This window comes from Sitophilus oryzae, unplaced genomic scaffold (assembly GCF_002938485.1).
Source record: "Sitophilus oryzae breed Bouriz unplaced genomic scaffold, Soryzae_2.0 scaffold_1494_pilon_pilon, whole genome shotgun sequence".
In the NCBI taxonomy this organism is placed as follows: domain Eukaryota; kingdom Metazoa; phylum Arthropoda; class Insecta; order Coleoptera; family Curculionidae; genus Sitophilus; species Sitophilus oryzae.
In genome coordinates this window covers 4,108,582-4,129,066 of record NW_022146163.1, presented here as the reverse complement: position 1 = coordinate 4,129,066, position 20,485 = coordinate 4,108,582, and the positions used below count along the sequence as shown (strand labels likewise).

General features: G+C 31.4%; 1 protein-coding gene across 7 annotated transcripts in view; it reads left to right on the top strand.

Annotated features, from left to right (window-relative positions):
* The window catches only part of LOC115877525 (nuclear receptor coactivator 7), a 311,115-nt gene that overhangs the window by 265,557 nt on the left and 25,073 nt on the right, over positions 1-20,485 (top strand). For all 7 annotated transcript variants that reach the window (XM_030893747.1, XM_030893750.1, XM_030893748.1 and 4 more), the window contains 2 exons: positions 8,437-8,669; positions 13,944-14,072. In XM_030893747.1, the coding sequence (XP_030749607.1) occupies positions 8,437-8,669; positions 13,944-14,072 (362 nt within the window). The remainder of the gene's footprint in view (positions 1-8,436; positions 8,670-13,943; positions 14,073-20,485) is intronic.

The window sequence follows — 20,485 nt, the reverse complement described above, 5'->3', positions numbered from 1 at the left end:
TAAGTTGACAGCAACTTTCTTATTTTAAATGGGTACTCCCATTTTTATTACATACTTAAATTCTCTGCAAAATTTTATGAATTTTGATGTCAAACACTCTATACCTAACTTTAACCGTTTTTGAGAAAAAAAATATTTAAACTTTTTGGACGAAAAAAACTGCCTGTCAATAAAATTTGTAAAGCCTAAACGTCAAATTTAGTGATTACCACAGTTACTGTGACATAAAGAGAAAACATGTGGCTATCTATTTCAAAAATTAAATTGTTCGAATGGTATATAATATTGGTCGTAGCTGTCATGAAATTGAGCGATTTTATATTTATCATAAATATATATTTTTTTTAAATAAACACCCACTTTTTTCTTTCACTAGGGAACAGATTTTTTACATTCGTTACTTTTTGATTAAACATATTCCTATACCTAAAGTAAATCGTTTATAATAAAAAAGTGGGTTTTCATTTGAAAAAAATGATTTATGATAATTTTTATCGCTCAATTCCATGACAGCATTGACATTTGAACAATTCAATTTTTGAAATAGATAGCCACATGTCTTCTCTTTACGTCACAGTGGCTGCGGTAATCACTAAATTTGACGTTTAGGCTTTACAATTTTTTTTGACAGGCAGTTTTTTTCCTCCAAAAATTTTAAATATTTTTTTTCTCAAAAACGGTTAATGTTAGATATAGAGTGTTTGATATCAAAATTCATAAAATTTTACAGAGAATTTAAGTATGTAATAAAAAATTTTGGTACCCATTTAAAAAAAAAAAGTTGCTGTCAACTTCCGGTATTTCTGGAAGTGCCGCCATATTGAAAATATTGTTAATCAGTAGATCTCGTTATGAAACACTGATGTGTAAAAAATCCCTGATCTAGATATTGTAGTTCTCTAGAAACTTCTAATGCACGTTCAGCTTGGGACATCCTGTATAGTCCTAAGTAATGAAGCGTCCAAGGGAAAGACATGATAAGCGCCATTATCCTATTTTTATATAAATATCTTATATGAGTAAATTGAGTATTAAGTAAATTTGGTGGCCAGTTTATTAATGTTATTTGCGATAAATTAGTTTGATTTAAATGAAAGAGAAGTTTTGAAATATAATTTATTTATTTTTCATCATCCTATTTTTATATTGCATGGTTATACGTATAAATATGTAAAAACGTTTATTGATAGGTATTTTTAGAGATATTACATTTTTTTATAATATACTTCAAACAAAATGTACTTTTAATATATTATTGTAGCATGTAAAAATATTAGTAGTGGTTAAGTGGTTATTGATTCTATAGTTTGTCTTGCGAAAGAATATATTATTTGGACAGGCGACATCCAGAAAAAGTAGACAGTACAATCTACTTTTAAACTAAAATGAGAGAATACGGCTGTCATTATCATATATTCTTTCAGTAGACTGTCTATAGTGTCAATAGTTTATTTTTTTGTGTTCACTAAGCAGTGGCGGATACAGAGGGGGGCCCATGGGGCCTGGGCCCCCACCCCCAAATCTGTAAATTGTGTTAAATATTAGGCTTTTTTGTTAAAAATGGCGCCCTAAAAAGCATATTCTACATTACTTTTTATTTTGGGCCCCCCCTAAAATACATTCCTGTATCCGCCTATGTCACTAAGTATTATTGAAAAGTAATAATTATTTAATAACATTGATAGATATGAAAATATTAAAATTAACATACAATGTCTACTTTCTGCATAAAAATTAATATAGTAAACGCCACGAATGTTTGGGAGTGATTCATCGGTCGCTACCATGTGAACTAATCTGTTCAAGGTCATATAAAACTTAATTCCAGTGCCGTGGTGTTTCAAGTCATATAATATTCAATATATTATCTGTTGTAATTTATTGTTTTAACCGGCAAAGTCTTGTCAAAACATATTTTTGATTATAAATATAAAATGGAATGCCCCATTGGTCGCACTGCAAGCACACCAATGGACTGACGCTCAAAAACGAATCAATCAAAGAAACGCGATATAGTATCGTCTTTGTCAATCACGCTAACATTTTAGAATAAGTAGGAGGAGCGCAGGTAGATGATTAGACCGGGCCTTTAAAAACCTACGTCGGCGGTAAAAATTTACGTTTTTAATGTAAAAATGACAGCGCGCGTGTCGATTCTAACTTCATCAAGCGATGAATCACTCCCAAACATTCGTGGCGTTTATTTTACATACTTTATTTTCTACTTTCTTGTTTCTGGTGAAGGTATTATTTTGCAGTAATGCTATACATCAAAATATTATAAGTTGAATGCATTGAATACAAAGACTAAGGAAGGAGCATATTATTATATCAACAAAATTGTGGCAATGGAGATGATATTAGAATTGTTAAAAAATATATTTCTTATAAAAGTAAATAAGTTAAAATAATTATTTAATAAATACCGATATGGTACTAAAACAACAAAGCCAAATTGACGTATCCTAATTATTTTTGACAGTAGTAAATAGATGCGAAAACTCGATAAAAACCATAATTAATTTATTCTAAATAAATTTGGTTTACTACTTGGAACATATAAATATAATTACCTACTAGTGAATAGTATTCCATTATTTTTCATGTTTTTTTTTATCTGGGAACGATCGCACAATAATTATTTGTCCTCTTTCTAAAAGTCACAATAATCTTACTTACTTACTTTCTTACCATTACTACCATTACTCGCTGACGAGTATTTGACACGCATCAGAAGATGGTTACGCAAGGCATTTTCTTTCATGAGCTTTCCTGTGACTGAGAAGCCTATGTGATGTTATCTTTCTTCCGCATTCCGGACATTCAAAAATCTCGTTACTTTGTTGCCCCTTTACTTTTTGGTGGTCGTTGTTAACTGAGTTTACAATTCTTCTCCATTCCGTTCTATTGTGAGCTGCTTCTTCCTACTTATTCTGCTTGTTAATCCCCTTTAAGTTCTCGTGGAAAATATCCTTGTACCTTTTTAGTTGTCCACCCGATTTTCTCTTACCGTCAGTAAGCTCGACGTAAAGGAGACATTTCGGTAGGCGGTTTTCTTGCATCCTGCACACATGACCAGCCCATCTTAAGCGGGATTTAGTAATCATGACTCCAGCGCTCTCGCAGCTAGCTTTTTCAAGAACTGATACGTTTGAGACATAGTAGTACTATTTGATTCTTAACTAAGACTGTTGTCTTAACTAAGACTGATGTCTCTGTTACAACCTGTTTAATGCATTTGTGTGCCGGCGGTACGACACCCAGGTTTCGCTTCCACATTATAACATGGTGGGGATTACTATTGCTCGGTACACTGCAAGTTTCGTTTTTGTACTCAAGTCATGATTGTATAAAACCCTGTTTTTTAATTTCCAGAATGCTCTTGAGGCGCAGCCAATCCTGTTCTGAATTTCAGAGTCGATATTGGCCTTTTCTGAAATCAAACTGCCGAGGTAATTGAATTCCGCTACATATTCCAATAGTTCTCCGATTTTTATAGCATTGTTGTGATCTTCCGGGGGAGTGCACATGATTTTAGTCACAATAATCTCACCCTAATTCAAGTCCCGAGAGAATGGCTTTACCTTTATTACACATATTTGTACACATTGCATAAAACCAATCATAAAATAAACAAGAAATAACATAAAATAAACTTAGAAACGCTCAATTTGTCAAGTAAAACATCAAAGAAAACTGTCAAATTATTATGACCTCGATTTTGTCGCTAATGCATGAATATAAAATGTATTCTTATAAAGTATAGATATCTTTCCTAGTCTTTTTATTCAGCATTTGAATTACTAAGATAACATAATTTAACACTTCATATCATGACATAAGTAGGTTTAGAATAACTAGTGCTTATTTTTCTGTTTTTTTTTGTCGCAGTTCGCTCACCAAATTATGGGTTGAATTTATTTGGTAGGTTCGGCATGTATACATTACAGCATTTCAGCATGCTCTGACTTCCTATACTAATTTTTTTTCAGTTCACCTTTCGAATAATTTCTTTATGGTGTTGGTGCATATTGGGTTTGGTGCATTTGGGTACTTTGGTTAGGTTATATTTGGTCAATATAGTAACCCAATTCATCAACTCATAATTACTACCATACGATCGAAAAAACGACGTCAAAGACGGCTGTGGAATGACAATCGATAATAATTTTGGCGAGGTTAAGCCCTAGACGTTATTTAATGGCGCTTAATGCCAGTTGGTCTTGAATGTTGTGATTTATCTTTATGTTGAGGCAGTGAGTAAAGAATACAAGGACATATAACAACCGAGACCAAATTGTTACCATGGCACCAAACAGTGCCTGATAAATGTTTTGACTACGCCTATGGTGTGGCGGTGGTATCATATTAATTAATTACGAAGAAAACGTATTAAAATGTTAACAAAAGGTATAAAACTAGTATCGACGTATAGCGCATATCAAGTACATACAGTATCAAAAATATAATTACCAAATTCAATAAGAAAACGCTAAAAAGGTGGAGTGGACTGTTTATTTACTTATAAAACGCAACTCCTGGCTCTTTCTTATCGTTGCGGCTTTTATAAATAAATAAATAAATAAATAGTCGTTTTTTTCCGACAGGCCGAAGCCCACTTACAGGTAATAATAATATATCTTAAAATTGTACAAATAAAAATAAAAAATACATAATTATAACAGGTATTAAATACTACACTAAAATACAAAAATAAAATATAAAAATTAATTAACTAACACAGACTAAACGGGATGGCCAGTAATATCACAGAATGTTTTGAGAATAGTGGGGAGACTGTCATGAAATACATCTACTGCAGTGGAAATTCGATTAAGATTCTGACACATTCTGTAAATCGGACTCTGCAGCAATATGTTAGATCTCGAAAAAGCAAGGAAAAAAGCAGGTTGCCGTCTGGCCCCTAAACGAGGTACAAGAAATGGCAGTTGCTCGAGCAGAGATGGAGAATCGATTTTAAAATTTGCAAGCTTGTACAGAAAAGACATCGACTGCAGGTCACGACGTGTACTTAACGGCAATTCACCAAACCTATCCAATATATGCGCATGATCTATACCCCGTTGAGGATAGATTCCGTCTTCTCTGAACATAGCGTATTTCAGAAATCGCCGTTGAACCGACTCAACAGATTGCATATGATAATTATAAATAGAGGACCAGATAATTGAGCCATAATCAAGCTTCGACCTCACATAAGAGAAATACAGTATTTTGATGGTTGATAAATTGGAAAAATGCTTACTGTTACGTAATACAAAGCCGAGTGTTCTAGAGGCGTGAACCACCATTTGATCGATGTGAGGAATAAAGGAGAATCTTTCGTCGAAAATAACTCCTAGATCCTTTATAACCGAGAGTCTGTTCAATGTTGCTTCGTTTATAGTGTAATTGAATTTGACTGGGCTTTAAGTTCGAGAGTAAGAAACAACATTTTGTTGGTCAAACACCACTTACTAAGCAAGTCAACGCTTTCCTGGAGAGACACACAATCTCTGACAGTATCTATACGGTTAAATAATTTAAGATCATCAGCATATGCAAGTCTATGACAGTAGGGCATTGAAACAAGGTCGTTAATAAATATATTGAAAAGAATCGGCCCCAAATTAGAACCTTGTGGAACGCCTGACGTGGGTGTAAAAAGGGTAGATTTGAACCCTTCAAGCTCGACATACTGACTGCGACCGACAAGGTATGATTTTAACAAAGATAAAAGCTCGATCGAGAATCCAAATTGGACAGACAACTTTTGGAGTAGTATATGGTGGTCAATCTGGTCAAATGCCTTGCTAAAATCAGTGTAGATGACATCCACTTGGCTCCTTATATTAATGGCATCACAGACAAAGGAGGAAAAAGAACAGAGATTCGTTATACAAGATCTTTGAGAGTAAAAGCCATGTTGATAAATAGAAAGCTTGCTTTTGATCTTAAAAATAGAAATTTATGTAGAATAATCTCAAATACTTTGGAAAAGTTGCATAATATAGAAATACCTCTATAGTTTTCAATAAGTGATGGGTCATCTTTTCTAAAAACAGGACATACCTTGGCAACCTTCCAGATCTCAGGAAAAACACCATGTTTTAATGATATATTGAAAATATGGCAGAAGGGAGCACACAGGACAGTTGAACAGTCCTTTCATACAGGCTTTTATACTTGAAAGCTGAATACGTCACCATTGTAATAAAGTTTATACCAAATTCACTACATACAACAAATTATTAAAAATAATGTAGTTTAAAATTCGAGTTTAAAATATATTTTTTTAAAATAGATGTGTGTCTGGAAATGTCTTATCCTTATTTAATATTTCTATAATATTAGTGTTAATTTTTGACTAGTTTAATGTCAATTTTTAGTAAATGACGTCTAGGGATTGACCTCGCCAGAATTATTATCGATTGTCTTTCCCCAGCGAACCTTTGACGCCGTTTTTTTCTCTCATACGGTATTATATGTTTGATATTAGTTATAACTCTATTTTCTAATTTGTTTTGTTTATTGTATTTGATAATATAAATATGACGTTAAATTTGAACTATGAAATATTTTTGGTTAAAATTTACCTTTTCAAACAAACTTGTTCAACCTGCCTGATCTCTTCGTTCACTATCTAGAATACTCACTGCTCGGAATATTAGATCTAATTGGTATAATATTTGCCGCCCGCACCCTTTGTCCCCCGCGACATGATATTTAAAAACAATAAAATTTAGTGGACGGGATTTTTAGTTTTCTCATAAAATAAGATCTTTTGATTGATGATTTGAGTCCAAAAAAAGTCTTTTTTGTTGTGATCGCGTAACAATTTTATTTTTCTAATGCTGTACATCCTAACCAAGTATTGAACCACACGCCGTCACTATGTGAATTATGGTATAAATTGCCGTTACTCCGTCTCCAATTTCCATCCTTTCCTATCAAAAACCTCGTCTCCATCAAGTTTCTCGCGGTCATCGCCTTTCTGGCCGTCCTCTCTTCTTTCCAAAGGCGTCCATTCTAATATATTTCTGGGCCATCTGTCAACGTTCATTCGCTTCACATGTCCAAACCATGTTAGTTGTCTTTTTTCTATGTCTTCGTGTATGTGTATATCCATTTGCATCTGCATTCGGATATCGTTCCTTATTCTTTCGAGTTTTGATCGTCCGCAGCTTCTTCTTAAAAAATCCATTTCAGTATAAGTTTATTTTTATTGGCTTTTGTAACATCCCATATTTCCGAACCGTACAGGATTACACTTTTGACTAAGCTGCTATAAATGCATTAATTTGTTTATTACAGAGAAGGAAGTTCAATGTTCTGGTTACTGTTCTACCCTTATTTACTCTTTCTTGTATTTTATTTTCGCTGTTTCCTTATTAAATATTATTTCAAGGTATAGTTTGGTTTGGTTTGTTTATATTTATTAGATTTCACACCTTTTATCGTACAAGTGTCTAAGATTAGGTCATTTATCTCTTCATTGCCTACTATGTATAAATTCACATTTCGAGAGATTCATCTGAAGACCTGCGTCCTCGTATTTTTCTGATCATGTAACTGAGATCTTCTTCGTCTTCAGAAATAACTAACTGATCATCCGCGAATGTAATGTGTTATCCTCCGTAAATAATGTGTCATCCTCCACTCTTAGCCCCATATTTTTACATTTTCTCGCCCAATTCACCAGAGCTCTGTCCAAGTAGATTTTGAACAGTGTAGGAGATACGTAGCATCCTTGTCTTATCTTGTCTTGTCTTCTTTATCTTTTTGTTGTGTTAAAAGAGTTGGTAACCTCATTTCCTATCTTAATTCTTGCAGAGTTATTTGTATAATAATAGGTCTGTGTGGCCCGAATCAACCAATGGATTGCTCTCTAAGTTTTTCATCTCCTTCCATAGTCTTGAAATAGGTATACTATCGTAAGCTTTTTCCAAATCTATGAAAACGACATGGGTCTCTCTGCTACGCTATACGCTTTTCTCCAGAGTGATTTTGAGAGTAAAAGCATTGTCCACAGTCGATCGTCCAGCTCGAAAACTATCTCTTCTTCGATTTTATTTTTTAGTACCCTTGAATAGATTCTGCTTATGGTTGGTATTACTGCGATTCCTCTAATATAAATTCGGTAAAATTCGATAAAAAAAACTAAAAAGGAATAATTCCAAATAATTTTTATGATTTTAACAGAGATTGTCTTTTAAATTAGATATGTGATCACCAAATGACGAATTTAGCTCAAATTTAACGTCCACAATTTTTAGTTCATATAATAATAATTTAAATGTATTCTTCTTTCCTCCTATAATTTATTTACATTCCTATTCTGGTTAGCTCTTGTTGTTTTTTCAAGTAGTGTTTTTATAATTGCTAGTACACATAAAGATACATTTAAAATAGATTAACTCTCTATTTTTGTTATAGAACTCATACCCAGACCCGCTCGTTCCTGCGAAGATCCTCCTCTTTACCTCAGATTGAGGATGGGCAAGCCATTGAACAAGAAAATTCCCCAATCGACGCCACTGATGTCCTACGGCAAGAAGAAAATGCGACCCGAGTACTGGTTCAGCATACCCAAGAATCGCGTCGACGAACTGTACAAGTTCGTGCAAGCCTGGGTACCACATCTTTACGGCGAACTCGACGAAGATAAGGTAAACCAGAGATATATAGAGATAGAGAGAATGAGCATGAACGTGCGCAGAAATTCTAATAATGACAGCCGCCATGTTGTCGTTTAGGTCTATAGCGGGAGGTCAGAAAGTAATAGTTTCTTGACGGTCATCTTTAGTTAATAAGTTAATTTTTTATTTAAGTATTTATTTATTTATCATTTAAGTTAATAAAAAATGTCGCGTAATAATAATTAGACTACTGTAGTATACAAGGTGATTTACGGCTATGGTATGTTAGACGTTTATGGAGAACCGGTGATAAGATTTTTTCAAAATTTGGATTTTTGCATAAAGGTACCTGCTGCCATCTATCTATGCTATTTTTAGCATTATTAGTAATATCAATCTCTAATACACCCTCTACACTATTCGGAAAAAAGCCCGCAGCAGGTCGCGTTTCGTCGCCTAACTTTGTTGCGTTTCGTCGCCTAACTTTGTCGCGTTTCGGCTTATCTCCGGTTGCCTTGACTTGTTTCGGTTTGTCGCTACCTACTTTGGATTTTTAATAACGCCTCGAAACTACTCGTGAAATTGCGGAGAAGGGTGCGGAGGAATTTTTTTTGCCGTCTCCTGTTGTCTCAATTTTGTTTTATTTCGAACTGTCTTCACAACGTGTCGGTATCTATATCCGAGGCAAGGGCTTTTTTTATAGATTCCAGTAAAACAAGTAAACCTAGACGTTTCTCTGTCGTTACGATGATATTTCGTTAATTACATCTCGTTTTACGTTGATATATATTCCACAAGAATAATATTAATTATTTATTAATAATTTTTAATTTATTTTTATTAATTATACTTAGATTAAAATTAATAACATGCGTTTATGATACGTATAGGTAGTAGGTATTTAAGAACAAAACTTTTCACTTAATATGCAGGAATATAATTACAATATTTTTACTATTTAATTTTATTATAATGAATTAGTAAGTATATAAAATTGTATATTATGTTATGTTTGGTTACGGCCTTAATTGATTAATATAATAGAATTGCTTGATGAATAGTACTGGCAACATCATCAATACATCGAGCTGATTGGGAAAATTATTGGCTGACCCGATGTCAATGAAAATATGGTCCACGGACATTTTTAACAAGCAATGTTGTCTTATTGCTTTAAGGGAAAACTGTAAAACATACTTTTATATATAATAATAACGTGGTTTGATATAAATCCATTCAAAAATAAGAAACACTTAGACGTTTTTTTAAATGGTTTAACACCGTGGATTATAACCTATAAAAGGCGGACCGCCAGAACAGTTAGTCACTGCCGTGAGTGCTGTCACACCGAAAATATTTTAGACAGTTTTATCAGGTGCTTTTAGATAAAAATCTAAATTTTCAGAAAAATCGCCGCTTCTCCATAAGCGTCGACCACATAGATACTGCCATTACTCGCTGACGAGTATTTGACACGCATCAGAAGATGGTCACGCAAGGCGTTTTCTTTCTAGAGCTTTTCTGTGACTGAAAATCTCGATACGTGATGATATCTGTCTACCGCACTCCGGACATACAAAAATCTCATTGCTGTTTTGCCCCTTCACTTTTTAGTTGTCGCTGTTACTGAGTTTACAATTCTTCATTCTTCTCAATTGAATTCTATTGTGAGCTGCTTCTTCCCACTCATTCTACATGTTAATCCCCTTTATGTTTTCGTGGAAAATGTCCTTGTGTCTTTTGAGTTGTCCACCCGGCCTCCTCTTACCGTCAACAAGCTCACCGTAAAGCAGATATTTTGGTATGCGGTTTTCTTAAATTCTGCATACATGACCAGCCCATCTTAGGCGGGATTTTGAAACCATGACATTAATACTCTTGCAGTTAGTTTTTTCAAGAACCGATACTTTTGAGACATAATGGAACCATTTGATCTTAAGAGTTGTCTAAAGCTTGTTTCATATAGACGCGAATCGCGAATTGCGATTTTGCGAAACTGCTCTCATTGGTCCAATTTTACTGATCATGGCGGCGCTGTCAGAAATTTTAAGATTTTGGCGATTCGCAAGATTTAAAATTTGGGGGGCGGGAAAGTTAAAGTGTTTTCAACTTTTTGCGAATATTCGCGCGATTTTAAGGTACGCGTTTGCGCAGAATGGTGTTGTGATCCGGTTATCGATTATTTTGACGACGCTGCCGCAAAGTAACTGAAAGCATTTCTCCAGTTGAAATGGGTTCTCGTACATAATATGTTTTTGATATATATGGCGACAATTTTTCAACTTCAACCAAGTTATCAAACTCCTATACAGACAATCTGTGAAAATTCCTAAATTTTTTCTCATTTTTCTTCCTTATTTTTTGAATTAAACTGCGACAAGCACCTTGTTGCTTACGAAATTTGAATATTTCACATGTCCCAAATGGCCCATAAATGACCTATAAACCTGTGCTATAAACCCATTCTCTTCTACGTTTTAACAATAAGTAAATGGCAATTTTACACCTTATTCTATTCCAATCCCACAATCGTAATCGATATTCATAATTATTAAACAAATTTAAACTCATATTGTATGCTATAAAATATAAAATAAAGATCGTAAAACGAATAAATATGTATAAAACAAATTAAGTTATCTCAGGTTATGATTTTTTTTGGTAACTTTCAGTGGAGCAAAAATGAAATGTCCCTAAAAATTCGCGACTGTATGAAATAGGTCCAAATTTTGCGAATATTTTTTGGCGAATCGCTTTTCGCAATTCGCGATTCGCGTCTATATGAAACAAGCTTAAGGTGTCTCTGTTGCAACTTGTTTAATGCGTGCATGTGTCTGCAGTACGGCACCCAAGTTTCGGTCCCATATAACATGGTGGGGATTATTATTGCTCTGTACACTGCAAGTTTCGTTTTTGTGCTCAAGTCATAATGGTCATGAACCCACTTAAACGTCTATACTATAACTTACGATCTCCGTGAATCACCCTATATATCTTCTTTAAGAAATACCTTGCATAGTCCAAAGTTTTGTAATCAGTGTCCACCAGATTAAATTAATATTAACCACTGATTATTTTTCATGTATGTATCCAAATATTATTCTATATTTAACAGTACAATTATGTTAATCGTTTATATTGACGTAATACACGTACGTTTACTTAATGGTCTCTCAGGATGTAAAATAGTCTCGAAAAATGCTTTACGTGTTTGCATTCAATAAAGCGTTAATTACTCTTTTTTAATACCACTTAAACTTAAATGTACAATATTGTTGTTTGTTTATGGTTCTAATTTAAACCTAAAATCGAGAAGTCGCTTGCATAAATTATTTATTGTTAAATTGCATAAATTATTTATTGTTTAATTGTTAAATTCTCTTAGAGTCAGTGGTATTAGTATCAGAGTCAGTAGTATCAAAAGGACAATTCTGAATTAATAATTTGAATTCGACAAGCGGTCGTATTCATCAAATCCAAATGAAAAAAATGAATATAAATAAAAAAGTGAGAAAATTCAAAATCGCAAGAGTTTTATTTAAAGAAAATATCATAAATCCGAATTATATTGAAGTGAAACTTCTTTACGCGCGTTGGGAGTAAAAGTTCAAAGCCTTGACACACGGCCTTGAATGACGGCCGCGAGACACATGCGAGACGGCCGTGACGCGCGAGCTAGCGGGAGGAAAAGTGGTAGCGGCAGTATTGCCACAGCTATCCCATTCGGGGTAGATCTACCTTTGTAAAACAATTTAACCCTGTTATCTCGTCATAATCTACCCCGATGAAAAATAAGCTTGTGGCAACACTGGGTAACGATCTGTGCCATACGCGGCTAAGAAAATCACTATAATAAATTTGAAACTGTACCAACCTTGATTTAGTGCATATTTTCATCGATAGGTTGGTAGCTTCTGAATAACGGTCTAGGACAATGACTAAAGAATCCAAGGACAAATAACACCCGAGAGCAAATTTTGACGATGTCACCAAACATTGCCGTGGCACGTATTTTCTTAACCTAGCTGTTTGAAGAGATATTTATATTTTTTGATAAATGTTTTGACTACGCCTATGGTGTATACGTTGGTATCATACTAATTAATTACGAAAAAAACGTATTAAAATGTTAACAATAGGTACAAGACTCGTATCGACGTATAGGACACATCAAGTACATATAATATCAGAAAAATAATTATCGAATTCAATAAGAAAACGCTAAAAAGGTGGAGCGACTGTTTATTTATCTATAAAATGTAACTCCTGGCTCTTTCTTATCGCTGCAGCTTTTACACTTGAAAGCTGAACAACTAATCACCATTGTAATAAAGTTTATACAAAGTTCACTACACACAAACTATTAAAAATCCCTAAAATTGTCGCTGGTGACCAGATGATGACTCATTGTTTGCCATCAAAAGAATGGTGTCTAAGGTCACAAATTCTGCTGCAGCCCGTATATGGGCGTTACATGTCCTTATATTCTTTAGTCATTGGTAAAGCATCTAGCTCATTTGCCAGCTCAGAATTAGAATTTAGAGTTAGTAACTCGCATTTTCATTGAAGGACACTGTCATATTTATTTAAACCAATAATCAACGAGAATATTCGTATAATTTAATAAATTTACTGTAAATCACTATAAATAACGAATTGTTTGTAATTGAGCTGTAATTTCTGTATTATTATTTCGGTAAATGATGGAGATAAACAATTGTGATTGATTAAAATTTTATTTTAAGGTGAAATTTTTGTTAACACTGTTCTGAGAATTCGAATAATGAATTGAATAATGACAAGACAAGTGACATCTGTCTAAAAAAGGCAGCGATTTAGAGTGACAATTTGGTTATGTAAAATTTAGAATGACAATTTTAATTATGCAAAAGAAATACATATTCTATTTGAGTTTACTGATTGCCTAACGATTAACATTAATTTAAAAATAAATCCCCAACCTGAATAATGAACAAAACATTTAAACAAAAACAGACCACAGACTACACAAAACAAATTGTTGGTTAGTAGCAGTTAGTAGTAGTCAGAGATATAGATGTAGTAGTATTTTGGTTTAATGGCCACAGCTATCCGGCCCGGGTAATAGAATTATCGTTTTTTAATAAAAATTAAAAATAATATAAAATTATAAAGCTAGAATTGTATACGGTTTTATATTAACTCTAATTTTTTGAAGTTTAAAAAAAGCAACTCAAAAAATAAATAAATATCCTTCAATTTAATAGCTGTTAGTAAGAAGTTATAGTGCACACACAATTTATTTATTATAATAATTTATTTCAGGTAAAAGAACGAGGTTTTGTACTTGTAGACATAGATACAGAGCTGTGGAGTGAGGAAACAACACCATCCGCTAGTCGTCATGGTAGTCAAGGCGAAGAACTCGCCGAACTGACCAAAGAAAGTTGGGAGGTAAGCTTTATTCTTATAGTGGAACTTTTATATTTAGAGTTTTGATATATTTTTATTGGAAAATTATCGGTGATAACTAATAATATTTACGTATCGATATTTGTTGCTAATAACGTGCTAATTATTTAAACATGGATATCGCATAACAATTTGTATTTATACGTGTTTGTTTAGTTAGTTAATTTTCACCTAATTTTACTTATATTGGGGTATTTTTCTGCAATTACATTTTTGTAAATTATTGTATCAATATAATAACGTTTTTAGACTTTGAAATAATTCCATTTTAGTTTTAAAAAATATTCTTCAAATGCCAATTGAAAAATTATATTAATAATTTTCAGATTAATTGAACCATTAATTATATCTTAGATAAATTAATTTATTTAAATTAATATAATGTAACGAACATATAATTATATTAAAAATAATAACTAGGATGATTAATAGTATATTACATACCGACGAGGGAAGTGTTTCATTACTGTCGAGAGATTGATATGGTTAATCGAGACGCGTAGCATCGAGATTAACTAAATCTCGAGACAATAATGAAAACTTTCCTCCAAAGTTTGTATACTATTATATATACAACCAATATATTTACAACCACATCATTAATTAAGAAATAGGGAGAGTATTTTATTTTGGAAAAAAAATAAATATGCGAAAATTTGTTGTTTTCTGTTCTTTTTTATTTCCGTATCTATAGTTACCGGTACCAGTGGTTGTTATGGCGGAAACCTTCAATAACATAACAAACAACTAAGTGACAGTTTTGAATTTCTCGTTCGCTTTTTCGAATTTATATAACATAGAAAGCTAGAATGTTGTCGGAAAGTTCTGATAATGAAGACTACTTTAATATTGGTACTCCACCAGAACTTACAGAAGCTGCAAAAGGAGCAGAAGCCAGTTTACTTCCAGAGAAAAGTAGGGGGCGATATGAAATAGCATTGAAAGTATACGAAAAATGGTGTGCCGAAAGAAATGCCAGAATATTGCTTCGGAGACAGTGTCTTGATGGCATATTTTAGCGGCATGGCAAGGCAGAAAAAGCCATCTACTCTTTGGGTTACCTACAGCATGATATGGATAATGCTAGAATTAAGGGAAAAAACCGACATATCAAAATATTACAAACTCGTCGCTTTTATAAAACGGCAGAATGTAGGTTTTAAGCCAAAGAAGTCTAGCTTTCAACAAATAAATGTATTAAAATCTTCAGTTATTATTGTTAATTTTCTTGTTTATTTTTGTTGATGTTAGATAAGTATTTTATAAAGATATTACAAGAATATTTTGCTTAATTAAATGAGGCGAGAAATAGGAAAAACCGAGTGAAGGAAATGGAAGAGGGAAGTAATGTAGATAATTTGGCACTTTCAAATTTTTTAAAAGTCAGTAATGTCAGTATTACATATTATGTGGTTGTAAATAAATTTATTTTTGCATCCTTTCTTATTGAATATTGAACAATATATAAAAGTAATTTAATTTTGCAATTTAAAATTAGGTGAAATATTTAACTGAATAAATTAATTTAATTAATTTATATAGGGCTATCAAATAGTGTGTAATTGGAATAATGAATTGTCATGCAGTTGGTGTTATTTTCTCAATTGAAGATTTACATTTGAAAATTTTGCTTCGTCTGTTTAAAATTTACAATTCATCAGACGTTAAAACCTAAAATAGATACAATTTGTTCTTCAGATTGTTGTTATATGGGGTTTTTGGTTATTTATTGTATTTTTTGTTGTCAAAATTCATCAGTACTTTTTTTAATACACACTGCTTTTGTTATAATTATTACTAATTACTAATAAATCTGCAGATTATTTTATATCCTACATCTCTCTAGAGTCTCTGTTTTCCAGAATCATTCCCAATTTACATTCACAATATTATAGTCTAGTCAAATAAAGTTATTGACTAGACTATAATATACAGGGTGATCCGAACTGTGTTTCGGAAACTTCTTCCGCATATTCTTTAGATAAAAATAAGTAAAAAAGTTCGTATAAATGCATGTCTTAAAATGCGTAGTTTGGAGATACAGGGTGTAGAAGTTTCATTTTTATTTCAATTTTTTCAAATAATTTCTGAAGTAACGTCAATGTTTGGATGAAAATTGGTGTCTGGGAGTTTTTTGACATGAGAAATTTGATTTTGATGTCAATATGACTCTTACTTGTAGAGGGCGCCACCTATATATTTTTTTAACTAGTTTGAAGTGTAATAACTTTTCGTCCGTACCTGTCTATAACTACTGAGTAAAGAAATATACATTTATGTTTTTTATGTAAAAAAGATCTCTTGGTGAAAACCGCTACGAGTAATGGTTCTCAAGATATTTGGAATCGAAATTATCAATACCTATCATCATTGACATGAATTTGAAATTTTGAAAATATCAAGTTGACTAAATAGTTATTAACACTGAAATCATAAATTTGAAATGCTTTGGTATCAAAAGTTCTATCTATATATATATATATATATATATATATATATATATATATATATATATATATATATATATATATATATATATATATATATATATATATATATATATATATATATATATATATATATATAGTTGGTAGAAACTGTTCTATCATCATTTTTTCGCAGAAAAATTTATGGTTAATTTAAAAAATGGTTAATTTAAAAAATATAAATTTACCAAATTTATTATTTCAGTCAAATAACTATCTACTGAACGTGTTTATTTTTTGTCAATAATAATATGTATTGACTATTTCCATTCTAAATATCTTGTGTTGCTCGTAGCGATTTTTACCAAGAGACAAAAAAGTCACGGAAATGCATATTTTTTCATTATTCACACAGTAGTTTTATACAGGTGCGGATGAAATGTTATTACTCTTCCAAACAGTTTAAACACATATAGGTGGCGCCCTCGACAAATAGGAGTCATATTGACATCGAAATCATATTTCTCATATCGAAAAACTCCCAGACATCAATTTTCATCCAAATATTGACGTTACTTCAGAAATGAATTGGAAAAAATCGAAATAAAAATGAAACTTCTACACCCTGTATCTCCGAAACTAAGCATTTTAGGGCATACATTTATACGAAGTTTCTTACTTATTTTTATCAGCAGAATGTGCTGCCGAAGGTTCCCGAATACAATTCGGATCACCCTGTATATTATTTCTATTATAGATAGAACGAGAGATTACTAGAATATATTTATATCTATAATATATTATAGTAACCTCTCGTTCTAGAACGCCACTTTCTTGATCTAACACACTATCTGACACACTATTTGAAAGACCTCTGTAATTTAACAAAATGCGAACTAATTGGGAATAACAAGTATTTTATACATTTAATTGATTGTTATTAAACACTTTATATAACATATATCTACGGAAATAGTTTTGTTCTTCATATCGAACCGTACACAAAGATATTTCTTTTCTACCAATCGTCGAATCTGATAAGCTTTGATTTGGTTTGGGTGCAGCTAATCAAGGCCCCTTACGCTAAGCTCTACAACATCATCAAGACGCAAACAATGTCAGAAGGCAGTGTCGATGAGGTGATCTTAAAAACCACGCACGAAGCAACCACACCTCACACTGTCTTATACTATTTTTCTTTCTTTTTTTCGTCTATTTTTCCCCCTGTTAGGATTAGGCTCCCTTGTTGTGTGCTACATATTCTTTCCCCTGAATTTCGACACCTTATTAAATGTAGTAATAATAAAATTGATACATTGAGCAGCTAGTTTAATGATATATTTACAGTGTGTTCAAAATATTTGAATGTGCACCGACCGGCACAAAAATCGGACACATTAAAATTTTCTTATTATTTAAGTTCAATTTATTTTTAATTTGTTGCTCAATTATTTGACTTTTTACCTTTTTTAATAGTCCCCACTTTTTATTATACGAGGGGAAAACAAAATGTTATTTTGACGATAGTTTGAAGCACACTGTGGAATGGTTTAACAAAGAAAAGAATTTAAGAACTACTTTATCGTGAAGGTGCATCTTATCTCTTTGTTTTTGATTCATCTTAATAGTTTCGTTTTGTTGGAAATATTCGTTTTGAAGAAGACTGTAACAATTAATAACAATTTTAGCATTAAAAGCATGCCTTTGTTTTTGTCCTTATCAACACATCTATGAAATAGTGTTTATTGTTTTTGTAATGTCACAACATGTCATTGAAAAGTCATATTGTTATTGTTTATGTATTGGCAGTTACCCTAGTAAAGATGAAAAAAACCCATCTCTCCTAGAGTAACTGGCAAGAAACAATAATAATATGACTTCTAAAATATCTGAAACAGTATACTTAATATGAATTTTCCAAGAATAAAATTCCTTAGAATCTTAAAAAGTTTTGTCTGTACAGGGTGAGTCAACGATAGAGTAAAGTCCATTATCTCATTTGTTTCGAGGTTTACAAAAAAATATTAAATATAAAAATTATAGAGACGGTTAAGATACACATTTTAAAATTATTATAGAGTATACAGGGTGCTTCAAAAAAGTGTGGCGAATATAACATATTTTTTTTAAATGGAACACCCTATTTTTTATTTTATTTTTAGATTCGGCGTAAAATTCCATAACTTTTTTATATATAATGTTATATACCTAAAATTAATAATTTTTGTAATATTTAAATTTGTTTAAACAAATGTTAGATTGCAATGTGATAAAAAATTGTCAGTAATGGCTTTGTTTCTGAAGGTGAAGAACTAAAATTTGGTAGGAGAATTTTATAGAGATATAGAAAAAGACCTATGTAAAGATATTTTAGTTAGATGCTACAGGGTGTTCAAAATATATTTATGAATTTCAACTACTTAAAATTAAGAAATTTCAAATTTTTTAAATGGTACACCCTATATATTATCACTTTTTTCTGATAGATTTTACCAAACTCTTCAACTTTTATTAAGTATGTCATATACCTATTTTTAATAATTTGTGATTTATTCCATTTTTTTCTATTTTTACCCATGTTTTTAATACAATTACCTACGCTATAACATCATAGTTGCCATGACAAAAAATAATAATTATCAAAATTTCTTGTCTGTTAAGTAAGTTATGAACAAAATTTGAATTTTGGTTTAATTTGTTGTAATAAGTATAAATTGTACAGATAATAGTTACAGATTTTCCTGAAATGAATTAGTCAATGTGACTGACATACACAAAAAGCCAAGAACAATATATTTTTGGTTTTGTACTATAATATTATAGAGTACTTTGCTAAGTAGTATAAGGAATAGATGTAGATTATCTAGAAAACATTTTCAGTGTGTAATGGGACGGTTTCACGGCAATAGTAATATTGGCTTTACCAAATGAATTATAAACCAGAATTACTACGAGAAAAAAACTTTACTGTATGTCGAAGAAAATTCCTATATCAGTAGTCTTCAACAATTACGCAATCTAGTATTAATTAATTAATCTGTGACTATTCGCTCCGACGCGCGACGGAAAATCCAATTATCATCTTTCATAATATAGAAATACACCAAGAAATTCACGACTGCGATTTTAGTTTATTTGAGTAAAGTTAATTAATTTTAACTGATACCACCAATTGTAACCAATATTAAAAATTAAGCTACTTGTTAAATATAAGTAATAAATAGTTTATTTTGTCATGGCAACTATGATTTTATAGGGTAATTGTATTAAAAATATGGATAAAAATAGAAAAATTGGAATAAATCGCAAACTATTAAAAATAGGTATATGACATACATTGTAAAAGTTGAAGGGTTTTGTAAAATCTATCAGAAAAAATAATAATATATAGAGTGTCTCATTTGAAAAATTTGAGATTTTTTAATTTTAAGTAGTTGAAATTCATAAATATATTTTGAACACCCTGCATCATTTATATATAAATATCTATATATATATATATATATATATATATATATATATATATATATATATATATATATATATATATATATATATATATATATATATATATATATATATATATATATATATAATATATATATCTTTTTTTTCATCTCTATAAAACTCTCCTACCAAATTTTGGTACTCCAACTTCAGAAACAATGGCACCACTGACAATTTTTTACCACACTGCAATTTAACATTTGTTTAAAGAAATTGAAATATTACAAAAACTAATAGTTTTAGGTATATAATATTATATACAAAAAACTTATGGAATTTTACGCAGAATCTAAAAATAAAATAAAAAATAGGGCGTTGCATTTAAAAAAACATATGTTATATCCGTCATACTTTTTGAAGCACCTTGTATACTCTATAATAATTTTAAAATGTGTATCTTAACCTTCCCTACAACTTTTATATTTAAACTTTTTTGTAAACCTCGAAACAAATGAGATAATG